The 15352-nt window shown below is 47.1% G+C and overlaps 2 protein-coding genes across 5 annotated transcripts in view; one reads left to right on the top strand and one right to left on the bottom strand.

Moving 5' to 3' along the window:
- Window positions 1-15352, top strand: part of ASTN2 (astrotactin 2) — an 882294-nt gene that overhangs the window by 661158 nt on the left and 205784 nt on the right. The gene's annotated exons all lie outside the window — the stretch shown is intronic.
- TRIM32 (tripartite motif containing 32) lies at window positions 2345-15226 on the bottom strand. Of its 2 annotated transcripts, none has more exons than XM_043565816.1 (2): window positions 15157-15226; window positions 2345-5437 (listed from the first exon to the last, which is right to left on the bottom strand). In XM_043565816.1, exon 2 carries the CDS (start codon window positions 5410-5412, stop codon window positions 3394-3396), a length of 2019 nt encoding a protein of 672 aa, XP_043421751.1. In that variant the 5' UTR covers window positions 5413-5437; window positions 15157-15226; the 3' UTR covers window positions 2345-3393. The 2 variants fall into 2 exon arrangements, with proteins under 2 accessions (XP_043421751.1, XP_043421750.1); XM_043565815.1 differs by having other exon boundaries at window positions 2345-5434.

The following is a 15352-nucleotide window of genomic DNA, read 5'->3' as shown; positions in this document are numbered from 1 at the left end:
AGGTGCAAGACAGAGCCCCCAGTTTCATACCAAGCTCTGCCTTCTACTTCCCTGCGACAGAGCTGGGTAACACTTTACTTTTAAGAGGCCATTAATTAGCATTAGATTAAAAGTACAACTACTTAAGCATTACTTGCCTTACCCACAGGAACACTGTAGGACTCCAGCCAAGTTTATCTTACTGACTGGAATAATGGAGTGTCCCTCTGTGGACTGTCTCTGGCTGGAGTGTACATTGGGACTGGCCCTTACAATCATTCAGGCAGTGCCTATCCCTGGCCCCTCAGGAAGTCCACGGCAATGTAACATTAGATTTCAAGTATCTTAGGAAAGACTGAAACAATTTCTGAAAGAGTAGACACATGAATATCATTTATTAATTTTTTTTCTTTTCTGAACACTTTCCATAGTGCCTGGCCCACAGTAGGTACTCAAGAAATACTGAATGAATCATTGCTCTAAAACCTTAATTTCTAAGTTAATTACTCAGAATGATAAAGGGAGGCAGGGACTTAACTAACCTATAAGTAATCTGTTGCCTAAGAATACCTACCGTTTTGTCCAACGTGAGGGGGCTACTACGTTAAGAAGATGAAGGTTACTGGAGACCTATCATCATTAGCAAGTAAACAGCAGCCAATTAAATAACTGAGGATATATTTTGTGTTAGGGACCATGCTATGTGCTCACAGCAATTTATACAATAATAGACACATGAAATAGGGAGAGTGATAATAGAAAGGAACAGGTGACCAGGAGAGGAAATGCCTGAGAAAAGTTGTGGCTGGCAATTAGGAACCCATAAAATAGGAAAGAGGGAAAGTATAGTTTGGAGTGGTTGGACCACCTCATGCCACTCAGGGAAGACAAGAACAGCTGTCACCTGTTGAGTACGCCGAGGACTACATCCAAGTAGTTTTGCATCCATTGTCTCGTATTTTACACCCTTCCTGTGAAGAATCATTTCCATCATTTTCCAGAAGGGGAAAGGTGAAATGGCTTGTCCATGGCCACATGGAAGATTAGCAATGGTTTTCAGAAAGTGTTCTGTAGATTCTCAAGAGTTTTGTAAGAATAAACAGGAGGTTAGATGAGGGGATAAATAAAGCCTCTTCTCCAGGCCCACAAACCTGCTTCACCCAGAGCAGGGGTGATCTACTTGACATGACAGACTGGCATGTGAGACTTTACTCAACTAAGGGCACTGTTGCTTAAAAACAAAAAACAAACAACAAACAGAAACTGCTATAATTGAGGAAAACGGTGTCCTGGGGATGTACTACGTATGTGATTGAGTCAACACGGTAGGTAATTGAAAACTGATTGGACTAAGCACAGCCTGAAATATTCACATCAAAGAAATGCCGTACTTGAGGACCACGGCATGAGCATAGTTCAGCAACGGGAAGCCCTAAGTGCTGAACAGCACTGGTGATAGCACTTGCCTCCAAAAGCATCGGCAGCTACAGGGTTTCTGGCCCATTTACGTCAAGCCAGCCCACAATGTACATTTCTGTGCTGCAGACCCTGTGCCAGAGGCCTCGACCACTGTTATTGCCTCAGCAAGCCCCCCACTGACAGCAAAGACAGACCTCCTACTGCCAGGTGCCATCACAGAGAAAGTGGCTCTGATAACTACTGGAGCCATTTGTGATGCACTTTTAATTGGATCAGTTTCTTCTCAATTCTACGATCTTTGGAAATTGGGTGCAATTTCATAATCAGAACACAGGGCATTCTCCAGGTGAAAAGCACAAGAGGAACTAATTCAACATCCTACCAACTATTTCCTTTCCTATTCTTTGGCAGCTATTACAACAGAAGCCAAAAGAGCAATGCGACCACCAAATAAACAAAAACAAAAACAGATAAAAAACAACAAAAAACAATTTTGAGTAGCCCAGCTCAGCAAATTTTGTTTCTTTGAAAAGCAGGGTGATAGCTCTTTGGCCCTGCATCTACGAGCAAAATATGCTGCTTAGCAAAAACAAAGCCTGAGAAGCCTTGTCATGATTTCCCTTATCCAGTTTTGGTCTTTTTAAAGACAAGACTTCTTCCGTTTTTGAACTGTAATTATAAGGATAACACAAATGGTAGAAGCTCATTTCCTAACAGAGCGCTGGTGACTCTATCAATCTTGGGGGCTGATTCTGTATACCTGTGGGTGAGAGTAAGAATTGGATCATTTTTACATAATGGTGCCTTAGGCTGATTTTGGGCTGGGGTAGATCCTAACGCTCTCAAAGAATGCAGTGTCAGATATGGAAGCAAAGCGGCGTGGTACAACTTCTCTCTCTCCATCTCCCAAATCCCATATTTAATTAAAAGACATGAACACCAGCGATGAAGAAACAGTTATCAATTATTTAATTCTGATAGAGGAATGGAAATAAATCTCAAAACCAAGTACTGTGCAGTCACTTGAGGAAAATACAGAATAAAGACCCAACAGTTTTGTCTTAGTAATGAAAATGCGATGTGCCCACATCTCCACTCTGCTGGCCCTGGCCTGTGTTGTACAATTCTGCAGACAACTCTTAGCACAGGTCAGTGGAGAGAGGTAATATGAAAAATGATGAACTCTAGAGACTCTCCAAGAGTGTTTACTGACTATATTAGCATTTGTGTTTGTTTATTCCCATCTTTCTGTGCTTTGAAATAATTCCAGTCTATATGCTCCTATAAAAGGCGAGCAATTTCCAGGCTGAAGTCTTCCATACCAACCAACTAGGGTCAATCCATCCTCTGTCACATCTGCAATTAGAGACCAATCCAAGATGGCACAAAACCTCCAGAGCCGAGAGGTCCAAAGGGACTGTGTATGTCTCTTGGTGGCACTAAATGAGTGAGCTTTCACTCTGGTAAAGGTGAAGAGACCTGAGACATCATGCCCCAGGGCTGTGATGTCTGAAACGAAAGGTGGAGCATGCACACTAAATGCAGCAGAGCTGAAGAGAAAGTATTACAGATGAAACACATTATAATAGGAGGGAAATATGGGACCGGGGTTAACGAGGCCAAAAGAGGGAAATCAACAAGGATTCAGTATAAGGGCAAATTTCAAATACAGGGGCAGGAGGCTCTCTACTGAAGCCTCAGAAGTGCCTAAATTCTAATCAAACTTCAGTTAACCCCATATCATATGTCTTATTTGGGGCAATGCATGTTAAAGCTCTAAATTTAGGAAGAAAATAATGCAGAAAGAAAGAAACAGAAACAAAAAACTACTAAAAGACAGAGCTTCTAAAATTCTAAGATTAGCCAGCAGGAATGAAGACCTAGGCCAAGTGCACTCTACAATACCACCAATAACCCAGGAATAAGGGTGGGGGTGGGGGTGGGGGTTGGGTAGGGAGCTGGCTGGGGAGAAGAACCTGTTCTCTCTCTTATCCCCTAAGGGGTGGAGTATCTTCTCAGATGGTAGCTATAGATCTTAATGCAGTGATCCCAACAGTCCAAGACCAACAGCTGCCCTTTAGGAGTGAGGGCGATGCCCACTGGACACGTGAGCCCCTCTCGAATGAGCACACTATAGCCCCCGCCCTTGGGAAAGTGGAGAATTTCCTTTCGACTGCTATCGGCCACAATGAGATCGCCACGAGCATCCACACACATGCCGGCAATGCAGCGGAAATCCTCATTCTCTGAGAAAAAGTGGCTAATCTGGCGACCCAGCTGCCCATCGGGGCCCACAGAGCCAATGGAGAAGCCGCCCTCCAGGTGGTGCTCGTTCTGCCGATTCTCCAGATTGAGGCCCAAGCCCTGCGTGAAGTAGACGGTGCCCTCAGCGTCGCAGGTGACAAACTTGGGCCGCACGGCACTACAGAGGCAGCTGTATTTGACCACCCCTGCCCCCCGGTCAACAGTGAAGCACCAGAGCTTTCCACCTTCCACATCAGTTACCACGAACTGGCCAGATGGAAGGGCTGTGATGCCCCAGGGTTTGCTCAGCTGGCTCCGGTGACAGGCCACGCAGTGGCCATCCAAGGTGTATACCTTGAGGGAGTTGTCATAGCTGTCAGTCACACCAATCAGCCCCTGGCAGTTCATGGCCACTGAGAGAGGCGTGAGGTTGGGCAGATCAGCCCCAAGGAAGCTCAGCACAAAGCTGTCAATGCCACTGGGGCTGCGGCGGATCTCCTTCAAAAAGCCTTTGCGAGTGAACACTTGGATTCGGTAGTTGCCTCGGTCGGCAACCAGCACCTCGCCCTGACCGGTCACGTAGAGACTCACCGGGAGGTTGAACATGCCTGGCGTGCTGCCTTTGGCCCCCATCTTCTTGAGGAAGAGGCACTGCTGCATGTTGGCGGCTGGCTCGGAGCCCCGCTGCTTCGCAGGCGAGGCCCTTGGGCTGGCAACCACTTCCTCGGGGCTCACGTCCATCTCTCTGAACGTAACAGAGGTGGAGGCGGCAGAGGCTGCCGCCTCCATGGCCCAGGAGTCTTCCATGTTAACGGTCCGGGGCTTCTTAACAGCCTGCCCGATTTGGAGGGGGCCGACGTGGCCGACCTTAAGCAGCTCCACGTCCTGCAGGGTAAGCTCGCGGGGCAGGCTGGCCGTGAGCTCCGGCTCCTCCTCATCTGCGGTCTCCTCCAGGAGCGCGACGTCCGCCTGCTTGATCTTGGCCAGGAAGTAGTCACAGCGAGACACGGCCTGCACCTCGGCAATGTTAAGCAGGTAACTCTGCTCCTCCACCACCTGACTGTTGGACTTCTCCACCTCGGCCAGAGAGCCCGTGAAGAACTTCCGAGAGCGGGCCAGCTCTTCCTGGACCCTGCGCTCCTCGTGCCCGTACTCCTGGAGCACTGCTTTGTACCTGGCCTGGAGGTCCTTGGAGACCCCTTCCAAGGCTACCTTCCGCCGCTGCAGCTCCCCCATGAGCTCCCGCAGACGGGCCAGCTTCTCTCCGAAGTCGTGGCGCCGCTCCTCGGCCGCCTCTTTGACGGGGAGTGTACAGTGGCCAGGGGGCTGGTGGTCAGCCTCCCGGCAGGGCTCACACAGCACCAGGCCGCAGCTCCTGCAGAACTGCCGGGGCAGCCGCCGCCCACAGGACCGGCACATGAGCAGCCCCACGGCCTCACTGAGTCCCGCCGTGTCAATGATCTTCAGCACGGTCAGGTTGTCCGTCAGCTGGGTGAGGCTGGTGATGCGGGTAATCTTGCTGCAGAAGGGACAGCGCACACCATTGATGCTACTGGCCAGGAGCTTCTCCAGGCACTGGCGGCAGATGGTGTGGCCACAGTGCAGGAGCTTGGGCCGTAGCTGCTCCTCTGTGAAGGACTCCATGCAGATGGGGCATTCCAGCACTTCCCGGAGGGCATCCAGGTTCAGGTGAGACGCAGCCGCTGCTGCAGCCATCGCACTTCCTCTGAGAGGCCTGCTAACACAGCCCAGGACTGAACACCTTGGCATTCATGCTCCAGAGGGTCAAAGCCTGCTAATAAGAATAAGAAGCCATTACTGCACTGCCTGCATGAACTAATTCACTCAAGAAACATTCAGAGAACAGCTACCATCTCTCATCCAGCCACTGACGTGTTTAACAAATACTTGTTGAAGTCTGTTAGGTGACCGTGATACACAGGGAAACGGAACAGATGCAGCACTGCATAGTAGGTAAGAATTCAGGTTCTTGAGTCTCTGATACTTAGTTGTGTGACCTTAAGGAGGTGGCCTAAACTTCCCAAAGCTCGGTTTCCCCATCACCCATCTATAAAATTGAAGTAATAACAGTATCTACTTTATATGAGTTTTGGAAGGGTTAAGCAACATGATGACTACGACGCACTTAGCACAGCCCGTGGCCAGCATCATGCCTGATAAATGTTAGTGATTACTGACATCTACAACTCCATTTATATCAGGGGAAAAGCCTAAGAAAATTACAGGAAAGGACTACACACAAAGTTCTGTGGGTGCACGGTGGACGGAGTAACAGTTCCCAGAGGAACTGGGAAGGGCTTCCCAGAAACAGTGTCACTTCTGTGACAGGTCTGGAAAGAAACAAGGCCTTGTGGGATAAAGGCATTTTAGGCAAAGAAAACTATGTGACCAAAATCATGGAGCCTGTTTTATTATGTTATATAGAGTTCACCATGTCACATTCAGGGTCCTGGGAAGCATACAGAGAAACAGAAAATTCAAGTGATCCGTAAAACATTAGGTCGGGAAATACATGTATTTTTCATGCATCTATTCCCCTATCTACTCACCAATCCACCCAACTAGGACTAGGTACCACGTGCTGTCCTATATTAGGTTTTCAGGATAGAAATCCTGCCCTTCAGATCTCAAACTTTAGGAAAGGGGACCAGACATATAGGCAAATAATAGCCAAGGCAGAAAGCAGTATCATAAATAAGACATAAACTCAGTTAGATGGAGGCTATGAGGCATCTACTCTAATTTGAGGGGAAATAGAATTTTCAGTAGGGGCTGGGGATGGCACTGGATAGGGCTCTGGAAGGGTGCACAGATAGTAGAGATGGGAGAAAGGGAGTACCAGACAAAGGGCAGTCTTAACAAAGGTTAGAAGGCAAGGGGAAGAGCAAGAACTTCAGGGTATTAGAAGGAGAACCTGTCGCCTCTATACATTTGTTTCCTCATTTGTACAATGAAATAATACCGCCTTCACAAGGTCAACACGAGGATTATTACATGGGATGATATAGGCAGTGTATGAAATGCTAAGTTTTGGCTTAGCACCAAAAAAGTCTTAGATAAATTTTAGTTCTATTTTCTCTCATCCTTAAGGTTAAAACTGTGGGGAGAATGTAGGTAGATTAAAGTAACTGGCATGATTATGAGAATAATTATAAGAAGTCTTCAGAGCTGAAATGAGACCTTTGGATTTCATTTTGACAGGCATGGTGAAGCAATGCATGTTTTGAAGCAGAGAACTGATAGGATCAGAGCTTGAATGGAGTAGGTGAAAAGGCGGAGAACCTAGTCTGGAAGCTGCTGCAAAACTGCCTGGGGGAGGTAATAGGGAGGCTGAACTAGACAGCAAGGGGTGGAAATGGAACGAAGATGCATGGGAGCAATATTCCAGAAGTACAATCACTAAAATGAGTAGATTGAAGTAGGAAAGTGGTGGAGCTAAGATAACCAAAGACTCAAGCCCAGTGATTTAAAAACCAGTAGTGCCTTATCAAGACCATTTATTTTTGGCCTGGAACATCCCCTGCTTCTCTAAGTACATGCCATAAATACTCCCACCCACCTTGATCCACATATGCTCATGAAATAGAACAGAGATCTCAGTGCTCTGAGACTTCCGTCATTGTGTATTTATACTCCAAATTAGAATGAACAGATCTGGCAAGGTGAGGCATGTGGGTAAATTGCAGCCCTTCTTAAATGCAAATTCTACAGCCACATCTGTGCTGTCCTGAAATGCAGATCCTCAGCCATCAAGGAGAAGAGGAGGGCAAGTTAGCTGGGTTTTAAGGACAATGCAGCAAGCTGAGAAGAGCTCCGCAAATGCCATCAACTTTCTCCATGCATACAGAAGAAACGGCGTCTATGCAGAGATGCGTACTAGATGCGTATTACAGAATTCCCCGTATTTAGCTTTGCATCGCGATCTGACAAGTACTCAACAGCAGACACACACAGTATCCAAAAGCAATCCAACCTCTCTGAAATCCCACTTCCCTTCTACTGGAAGGGAAACCATTATACATCTAGTACCTTCTATGTGCTGGATGCCACACTAGATGCTTCATATACTTAATCTCATTTAATCTGCCTCATGCCCCTATAAAGTAGGTGCTGTTTTTATTATCTCATTTTGCCATGAGGAAACACTGGCTCAGAAACACTGGCTTAGGGTCACAAAGCCCACACGTGGTGAAACCATGCAGTACAGATAACCTTTAACTTTGTTTAACCCAGAATTACTTCAAGCTTCCCCCCCCCACCCCACCGGCCACTGGTGTAATAACACTTGTTAACAAGTGTTCTCCAGACCATACTCTGGGAAACGCTGTCTTATAGCATATCCTTTTCTCCACAAATAAGAAAGAACAATACTATTGTTACGGTATTTAGCTTCTATAAAATGGGCTATATTGATTTATTAGCTGGGTGACCCACTCTCACACAGCAGCCTGGCAAACCATTATGATTCAAATCCATGTCTCAACAAAATGACACATTATCACGTATCATGAACCTATAAGGTCCCAAGTGCATATCTGAAACTTAATACTGACTTCTTAAATCCCATGGGTCTGGGCACAGTAGTTGAGAAATGCTGATAGAAACCTCAACTCAGAATCCATGCAAACCTTAGTTCTAAACCAATAGCTTCGGTCCCTTCTTCCATCATCTGGGACAACAGACTGAGGGCAACATTTGGTGTTTAGATCAAGAGCATGTCACCTTACAATGCAAGGGACATCTGTTCTTCCCAAAGCTGGCACTGCAGATCAGCTAATTAAACAAACCTGCCAACCTGTAAAAATACTAGCAAATTCTTTCCCCAGCTTTCTGGAATGTCGTACCACCTCCTTCAATTAAAAAGCTTCTTACCGCCCTGTCTAAGCCATCCACTTTGAAAAATGAATTTACTATGCCCACATCCATATCCTAAAATACCTCAGCTGCCTGCAGCTTCACTAGGCTCTCTGAGGCAGAGGAGAATGTCAAGGATTCCTACTCTAATGCTGGCATGCTTTGCCAGGAAAGCTGGAGCTGCCATCACTAAAGCATCAGGGATATACCTCAGACTTGGAAAAAGCCTAAACTATGTCTCCCATCTCTAGGAGCTGGGAACACTGCCTTCAGTAGGATCCTAGCCCGACACAGAGCTCTGTGTGACAAGCAGATACGTTCCCTCTCCTCCAGAAGCGTGTATCTAACCACTACTGTTAATACTGACAGTGATTCAGATGGAAAGTTAATTCAAACTCAGTTTCCATGAAAGGGCCAGACGGGTGACAGGAACTGTCTAACCATCCCAAGTCTCTAAGTTAGCTGCCCATTTTCTGCCAGCTATAAAATCTAAAACCAATCAGAATGAACCCCCAACACGTTCTTTATAATAGTGTTGTCTGACTTCATGATACCTTGAATATGTTTCCTGTTGTGTCTTTGTACTCTCAACTCTTGACTGCTCACCTCAGCCCATGCACTCTCCCATCACTGTTCTGATCTCATGATTAATACTGCACATTGCCTCCTGATACCAGGCCAGCTCTTCAGGTGAGAATCTACCCCTTCAGCTGTGTTTGCTTCAGCTGCCTTAAGACTCAGGAAAATTCTATAGTCCTACCCTAGCCTAATCCAGCCGTTTCTGGCACCACCAGGCTTTCCCCAGTCCATGATTTAAACAACCAGGATAGCAGGAAAAAACAAAAAGCAAACAGAAACCCATGAACCCTGAAGTCAGACAGAACTGGGGTCAAATCAGCACTGTCATTTTCAAGGTGTGGGACAATAGGTAAGTTATTTAACCTCACCAAATTTGTTTTCTTACTTCACAAGAAGTAAGAAATTAAGGATAATGCATGTGAAGTGCCTAGTCTGGAAACCGGCAGGTATGAAATGAAAAATTGCTATCTATCATAGTTTTAGTAACAACCAGCAATGGTATTAACAATAACAACAACTAGTACTAGTATAAACCAAGGATTCAGTTTATAAACTACATTTTAAAAGGATGACACATCTTTTTTTTCATGACATATAAAAGTGCATGAAGATTAATGAAGAGACTGGCCAGCTTTGAAAGAATTTGATTGAGGACACTAGGTATTCATGCTAGAAAGTGACTGGCACATGAATTCACAACTTCTTTTGCCCAGAAAATAGGCTTCTTCTACTAGGGACTAAATATGGAATGCTAGAATTAGTAGTGATCTCAAAGAGTAAAATAGATGAGTAAACGGAGATCAGGAGAGAGAAATCGAGAACTTGCTAATCATATGGCAGAACAAGGACTAAAAGACAGGAACTGGAGGTAACCAGTATTATACAGACTAAGAAAGAGGGCTCAGGAATCAGGCTTTCTGGATTTCAATCCTGGCCCTACTGCTCACTGTGGAGACTTGGACAAGTTAAGTAACCTCTCTAGTTCTTGGTTTATCTAAGAAAACGGGATTTACAACAGTATCTTCCTCACAAGGTTATTGTAAGGATTAAATGGGATTATGTGAATAACACACTTAGTATAGCACCAAGGGAAGCATACAATTAACTGTGCAGTATTTATAAGAATGCAGGGGCAGCCACTACTCAGCCAATGAGAAGAAAAGAATACGCACTTTACAACAGGCATACTGTATGAAGATACCAAATATGCAAGTTTCAAAAGTAAAAGTTCTGAGCCTTCACCAAAGAGTTTTTACCTGATCTCTGAATCAAAAGATTAGAGATGCCCAAAGGCCGTACATGTGTCAACTCCTTGGGGGCTTAGGCCGTCAGCAGAACTGAAGAACTTTAAGCAATTAATTAAACAAATCTTTACTTGAGCACACACTGAGTCTAGCCCCATAAAAACACTAGGGATATCATTTTGAACAAACCCAAACATGAATAGAGCGACTTACCTAAAAACCAGAAAACACGTAAAATAGTACTACGTTTCCTTTCACAAAGCATAAAGGTTCATCTTCCACTGCCACCCTCCTCTGGTTTGGCAGGGGGGTGGTTTTGCAAGGCTTATCACATTTCCTTTCTAAACTGTATGTATTCCTCTTGTGTTTGAATGGAATGCTGACCAAGTACACAACCATCTCCGGGCCCCCAATGGTCGCTCTCTGGGAGGTGCTAACAGGAGCGATTTTAACAAAGTCAGGGAGGTCCTCTCGTGACACCTGCCTAATCTTGTATGGAAGAGGGTCTGAAGTTTATTTACACAGGGCGTTTAAGGTACCTGCCAACAGCTAAGAGAAACTCAACAAGTAGGAGCTTATAGGGAAACACAAGCATGACTTCCCCCCAAAGCTGTACCAGTCTGAGACATACAAAACAACTCAGAAGAAAATGTTTGTAGAAAAGGGAACCTCAGCTAAAGTATGTCAAGAATAAGTTAAACCAATAATAGAGTTTGATGGAAAGACACTTTTCTTCCTCTTCTAAAACGGCAGGCGCTGGAAAGATTCCCTTGTATCTTCCACAAACGTTTGGGTTAATACCAACGCTGCCAATGTGACAAAGAATCTTGAATATGGGAAAAACCAACAGTCCTTTCTCAGAGGACCTCCAACTCATCTCGACTCACCCACCCCTCTTCCAGTTGCTTTATCTACGTACAACACATGTTCCCTTAACCATGAGCTTTTGATGAAAGGATCAGGGAGCAGATCCTGGGAAAGGTAGAGGAGGGGATGGGAGTTGGGAGGAGACTGGCAGGGGCTGCTTAGGGTCACTGAAATTTGGCAAAGCAACCCTCAGTTCCCTTCTAGCAATGCCTTCCTCTTAGAAGTGCTCTTATAAAACTACCATTTATTGGATGTCAGGCATCTTTTATACATTATCTCCTATTCTCGTAATCACTGTGAAATACATGTTTGTTATTCCTCTTCATAAATAAGGACACAGAGTCTCAAAGCTGGTAGGTAGTAGAACTGAGATTCAAATCCAGGTGTTAACTCCCAGTCAGAAAACCACATCAACTCAAAACATCCGTTACGGTTCCCTAGCTGATGAGGCTACCACTGGCTCTAGGCAGTTTGGCTGAGAGGTTGGTAAAGGCACCTAGGAATGATTTTTAAATCAAATTGTTATACCAAAAGGATGAAATGGAAGGACTGTCACAGAGGCAGCAAGTCAGTGAGTAGGGACAGTGATCTACCCAAAGGGCTTTGTAAACCTAACTACCAAACTCTCCAGACACAGGTGCACAGGCTTTAAATGTTGGAGAAGCCATTCTAATGAAACTAGTATAATATAACTTAGGAGTCAGACAGACCTGGGCTCACATCCCGTTGTGCTATGAAGCCTTAGGTAAAGCATTTAACCTATTAGTTTTCTCATCTACAAAATATGGAATAACATCTACAATGTTGGCAGGATCATTGGCAGGATTAACTGAGTCAATGCACATAATAAACAGTAAATGGTTGCTATTCTTCTTTTTAATAGATTGAGGCTGCTAAGAAGTGTCTGTCCAAGGTCACCTAGTAAATTAGCAGCAGAGGAGGGATTTTGGACTTGAAGCCTCTGACTCCCAGGCTGATTCAATTCCTATCACATGTTTTCCATAGCGGTGCGTATGACTATTCCAGCTAAATCTCTTGCCTTCTGATGCAGTCCTACTGTGTTCCTGAACTGGCTTCAGCAGTGCCGTAGCTTGTCCTGGAGCTGACAGAGCAAATGCTGTTACTCTGTCCCAGGGGAAAGAAACCCAAGAGATCATTTAGAACCAGGAGTTATTTTCCAGAGCGTGACTGCCTTCGGCTTCAGTCTCTGCTGTGAAGTGTTTTTTTCAAGCCAGCGGCCTCCACACCTCACCCTTCAGTCCCTAGCACCTCATCCCGTCTAACTTCAGGCTCCTCCCCTTATCTGCCCACTGGTCCTGGTCTAAGAGCAAATCAAGAACAAAGTCCAGGGCTACTCCCTACCTAATTGAGATAGTTTTGTCCCCTTTCGAGTGCAGTTGGATATTCAGCAATACTCACGGGCAGTTCTTTCATTAGAGGGGAAGGGGCTGAGACAGTAAGACTAAGCAGGCCCCAGCAAGGAAAGAGGGAATACGCAGGGTTACAGGCTACAGAGATCTGAATATGAGCCTAGCTCTGCCATTCTAGTTATGGAACCTTAAACAAGTCACTTCCCAAGACTTAGCTGCCTCATGTGTAAAACTGGATAGGGGCGCCTGGGTGGCGCAGTCGGTTAAGCGTCCGACTTCAGCCAGGTCACGATCTTGCAGTCTGTGAGTTCTAGCCCCGCGTCGGGCTCTGGGCTGATGGCTCAGAGCCTGGAGCCTGCTTCCGATTCTGTGTCTCTCTCTCTCTGCCCCTCCCCCGTTCATGCTCTGTCTCTCTCTGTCCCAAAAATAAATAAAAAACGTTGAAAAAAAATTAAAAAAAACAAAAACAAAAAAAAAACTGGATATGGTAGGGCCTGTTGACTAGTGCTGTGAGGAAAACTGAGTAAGAAAGCACATATAAAAATTACACATTACTAAATTCTGTGTGCTTGCTGTGCACCAGACACGAAGCACTCTGATGTCTCTCACTGAAGCTTCACGGTCATCTATGATGTCGTCCTGTGATTAATTCCATTTTACAGATGAAGAGCCAAGCGCAGGGAGGTTAAGTAATTCATTCAAGGTGACAAAGGAGGGAAGACAGAGAGCCAGGATTTGAATCCAGAACATCTGACTCCTGCGCAGAGTTCCTCAGCTTTGGCATTGCTGACATTTTTGGGCCAGATAATTCTTTGTTGTGGGGGCTGACCGGTGCACTGTACAATGTTTAACAGTTTCCTTGGCGTCTGCCTACTGGAGGCCAGTAGTCCCCCGTACCCCAACCGTGTGGGCCGAAAACGTTTCCAGGTATTGCACATGTCTCATTAGGAACCCTCTCTTTAGAACCTGGTGCAGGACTAAATGCTCAGTGTTCCCCTCTTCCTGTCATTCTTTTCCAGCCCAAACACCTCACTCACAGAGTCACTGCCTCTTGGAGCTGTAGTGGACCTTATTCAGGATTAATTCAGTCTACTTATGTAACTGATAAGGACGGTAAGGCCTGAGGTCTTGTTCTACTCATCCCCTGGAGGTCTCCCATACTATCTGCAATCACAGCTCGGAGGGGCAGGGGAAGGAATACTTAGGCAGATGACCTTGAACGGTTTCCTGCTTTCCACCTCCTTTAACCACTGTCTCCTCCTCCTCCCAAGCCTACCCCTTGCAGCAGCCCAGGCTGGGTTCAGAGTTACTGGCAGTGCCATAGTTGCCCTGTGATAAGCAATCTCTGGTTAGGGAGGGAGGGAGGGGGATTTTGCCCCTCCCGTGGAGAGTCAGGCTCCTTCAGGAGTCCTGATCCCTGAAGATTTCTGACTCTGCTGCTGAACCCCCGAACTTTGCTAAACTCCACACACTCAAGTCCACTCTCACACACTACCCCCCGGGGCCTTGGGACTCTAGTATAGTACTCCCTTTGCCTCCCATGCAGACTTCAGGAAAATTCCTTTAGCAGCCCGAGACACCAATCCATAAACCTATTCAGGGTCCTTAGAGCCCTTTCATTCTATAACCCAGTTAGTATGTCTCCAGCCTGTCCCCTCAGCCCTCCCTAAATCCCAACCGTCTTACAACAGGCAATTCAGCCTTTTGGGCTCTGTATTGCAGCCCTTACCAATTCTTTACTCATGTGCCCCAAATGCCTCTGACATAGATCCTTTCATCTGTTTCCAAATCGCTGCAGCCTTCAGCCCTGCATCCCATCATAGCATCCCAACTGCACACCCCAGACTTCTGTGCCCCGCCTCAATCTGAAACCCCAAGTCCTGCATTCCATCAGGCAGTCGGCCGACCTCAAACCTGGTTCCTTCCCCTTTTATCCACCCCATGTCATGTGCTGCCTTCAAACCTCAGCTTGATCCCTCCCTGCTAACAAGACACTGCCTCCCACTGATTCCCCCAAGAACTCAACGCCCTCAATTTTCCCCAGATCTCATCTGGAAAACGCTTCCTCCCCAGGCCCTGCTCTCTCTGATCTCAGGTTTTGGCCCCTCAAATGCATGGTGACCCCAGACTGCCTCAAGCCTCCTGAGATGCGGCACCCCAAACCTCATCAGAGCCCCCCAGTTCCTTTTTATTTCCGAAATTCTGCACCCCCGATGCCTCCAGGGCCTTCATATGCCCTCCCATCTCCCAGATGCTGCACCCCTCTTTCCTCGGGGACCCCCACATTACCTCAGGCCTCCCGAGATGCTGCACCGGGTATTCTGAGAGAGGCCCTCGCTCCCCTCTCAGCGGATCTGCATCTCCTCTGAGCTCCTCTGCCCCTTCGGATCCCTCCCGAGCCTGTCCCTCGCAGCCCCACCCCCACCCTGGTCCTGCCCCCCAGATCCGGTCCCCAGACCCTGCCAGTCGGGCGTGGGCCGGCCGCTGCACGCCAGCGCGGCCCCCAGCCCCGCCGCTAAGCCACGGCCCGCGACTCAGGCCGCGGTCCCTAGTCCCGGACCCTCCTTCCCGCCCCTTACCTGACCGCCCGCGGCTTCAAGGCGTCCACCGCCGCCAGCCCACCCGCCCGCCGCCCTCTGCGCACGCGCCGCCGCGCTCCCCTTGGCAGGCGCTAATTCGCACAGCCGTCTGTCCGTCACTTCGCCCCGCCCCCGGGGCATGCTGGGGCTTGTAGTCGCACGGACCCGAGCGTCCGTAGCTCGGGCGGAGTAGAAG

Source organism: Prionailurus bengalensis, chromosome D4 (assembly GCF_016509475.1).
Source record: "Prionailurus bengalensis isolate Pbe53 chromosome D4, Fcat_Pben_1.1_paternal_pri, whole genome shotgun sequence".
In the NCBI taxonomy this organism is placed as follows: domain Eukaryota; kingdom Metazoa; phylum Chordata; class Mammalia; order Carnivora; family Felidae; genus Prionailurus; species Prionailurus bengalensis.
This window is presented reverse-complemented; position numbering and strand designations above follow the sequence as displayed.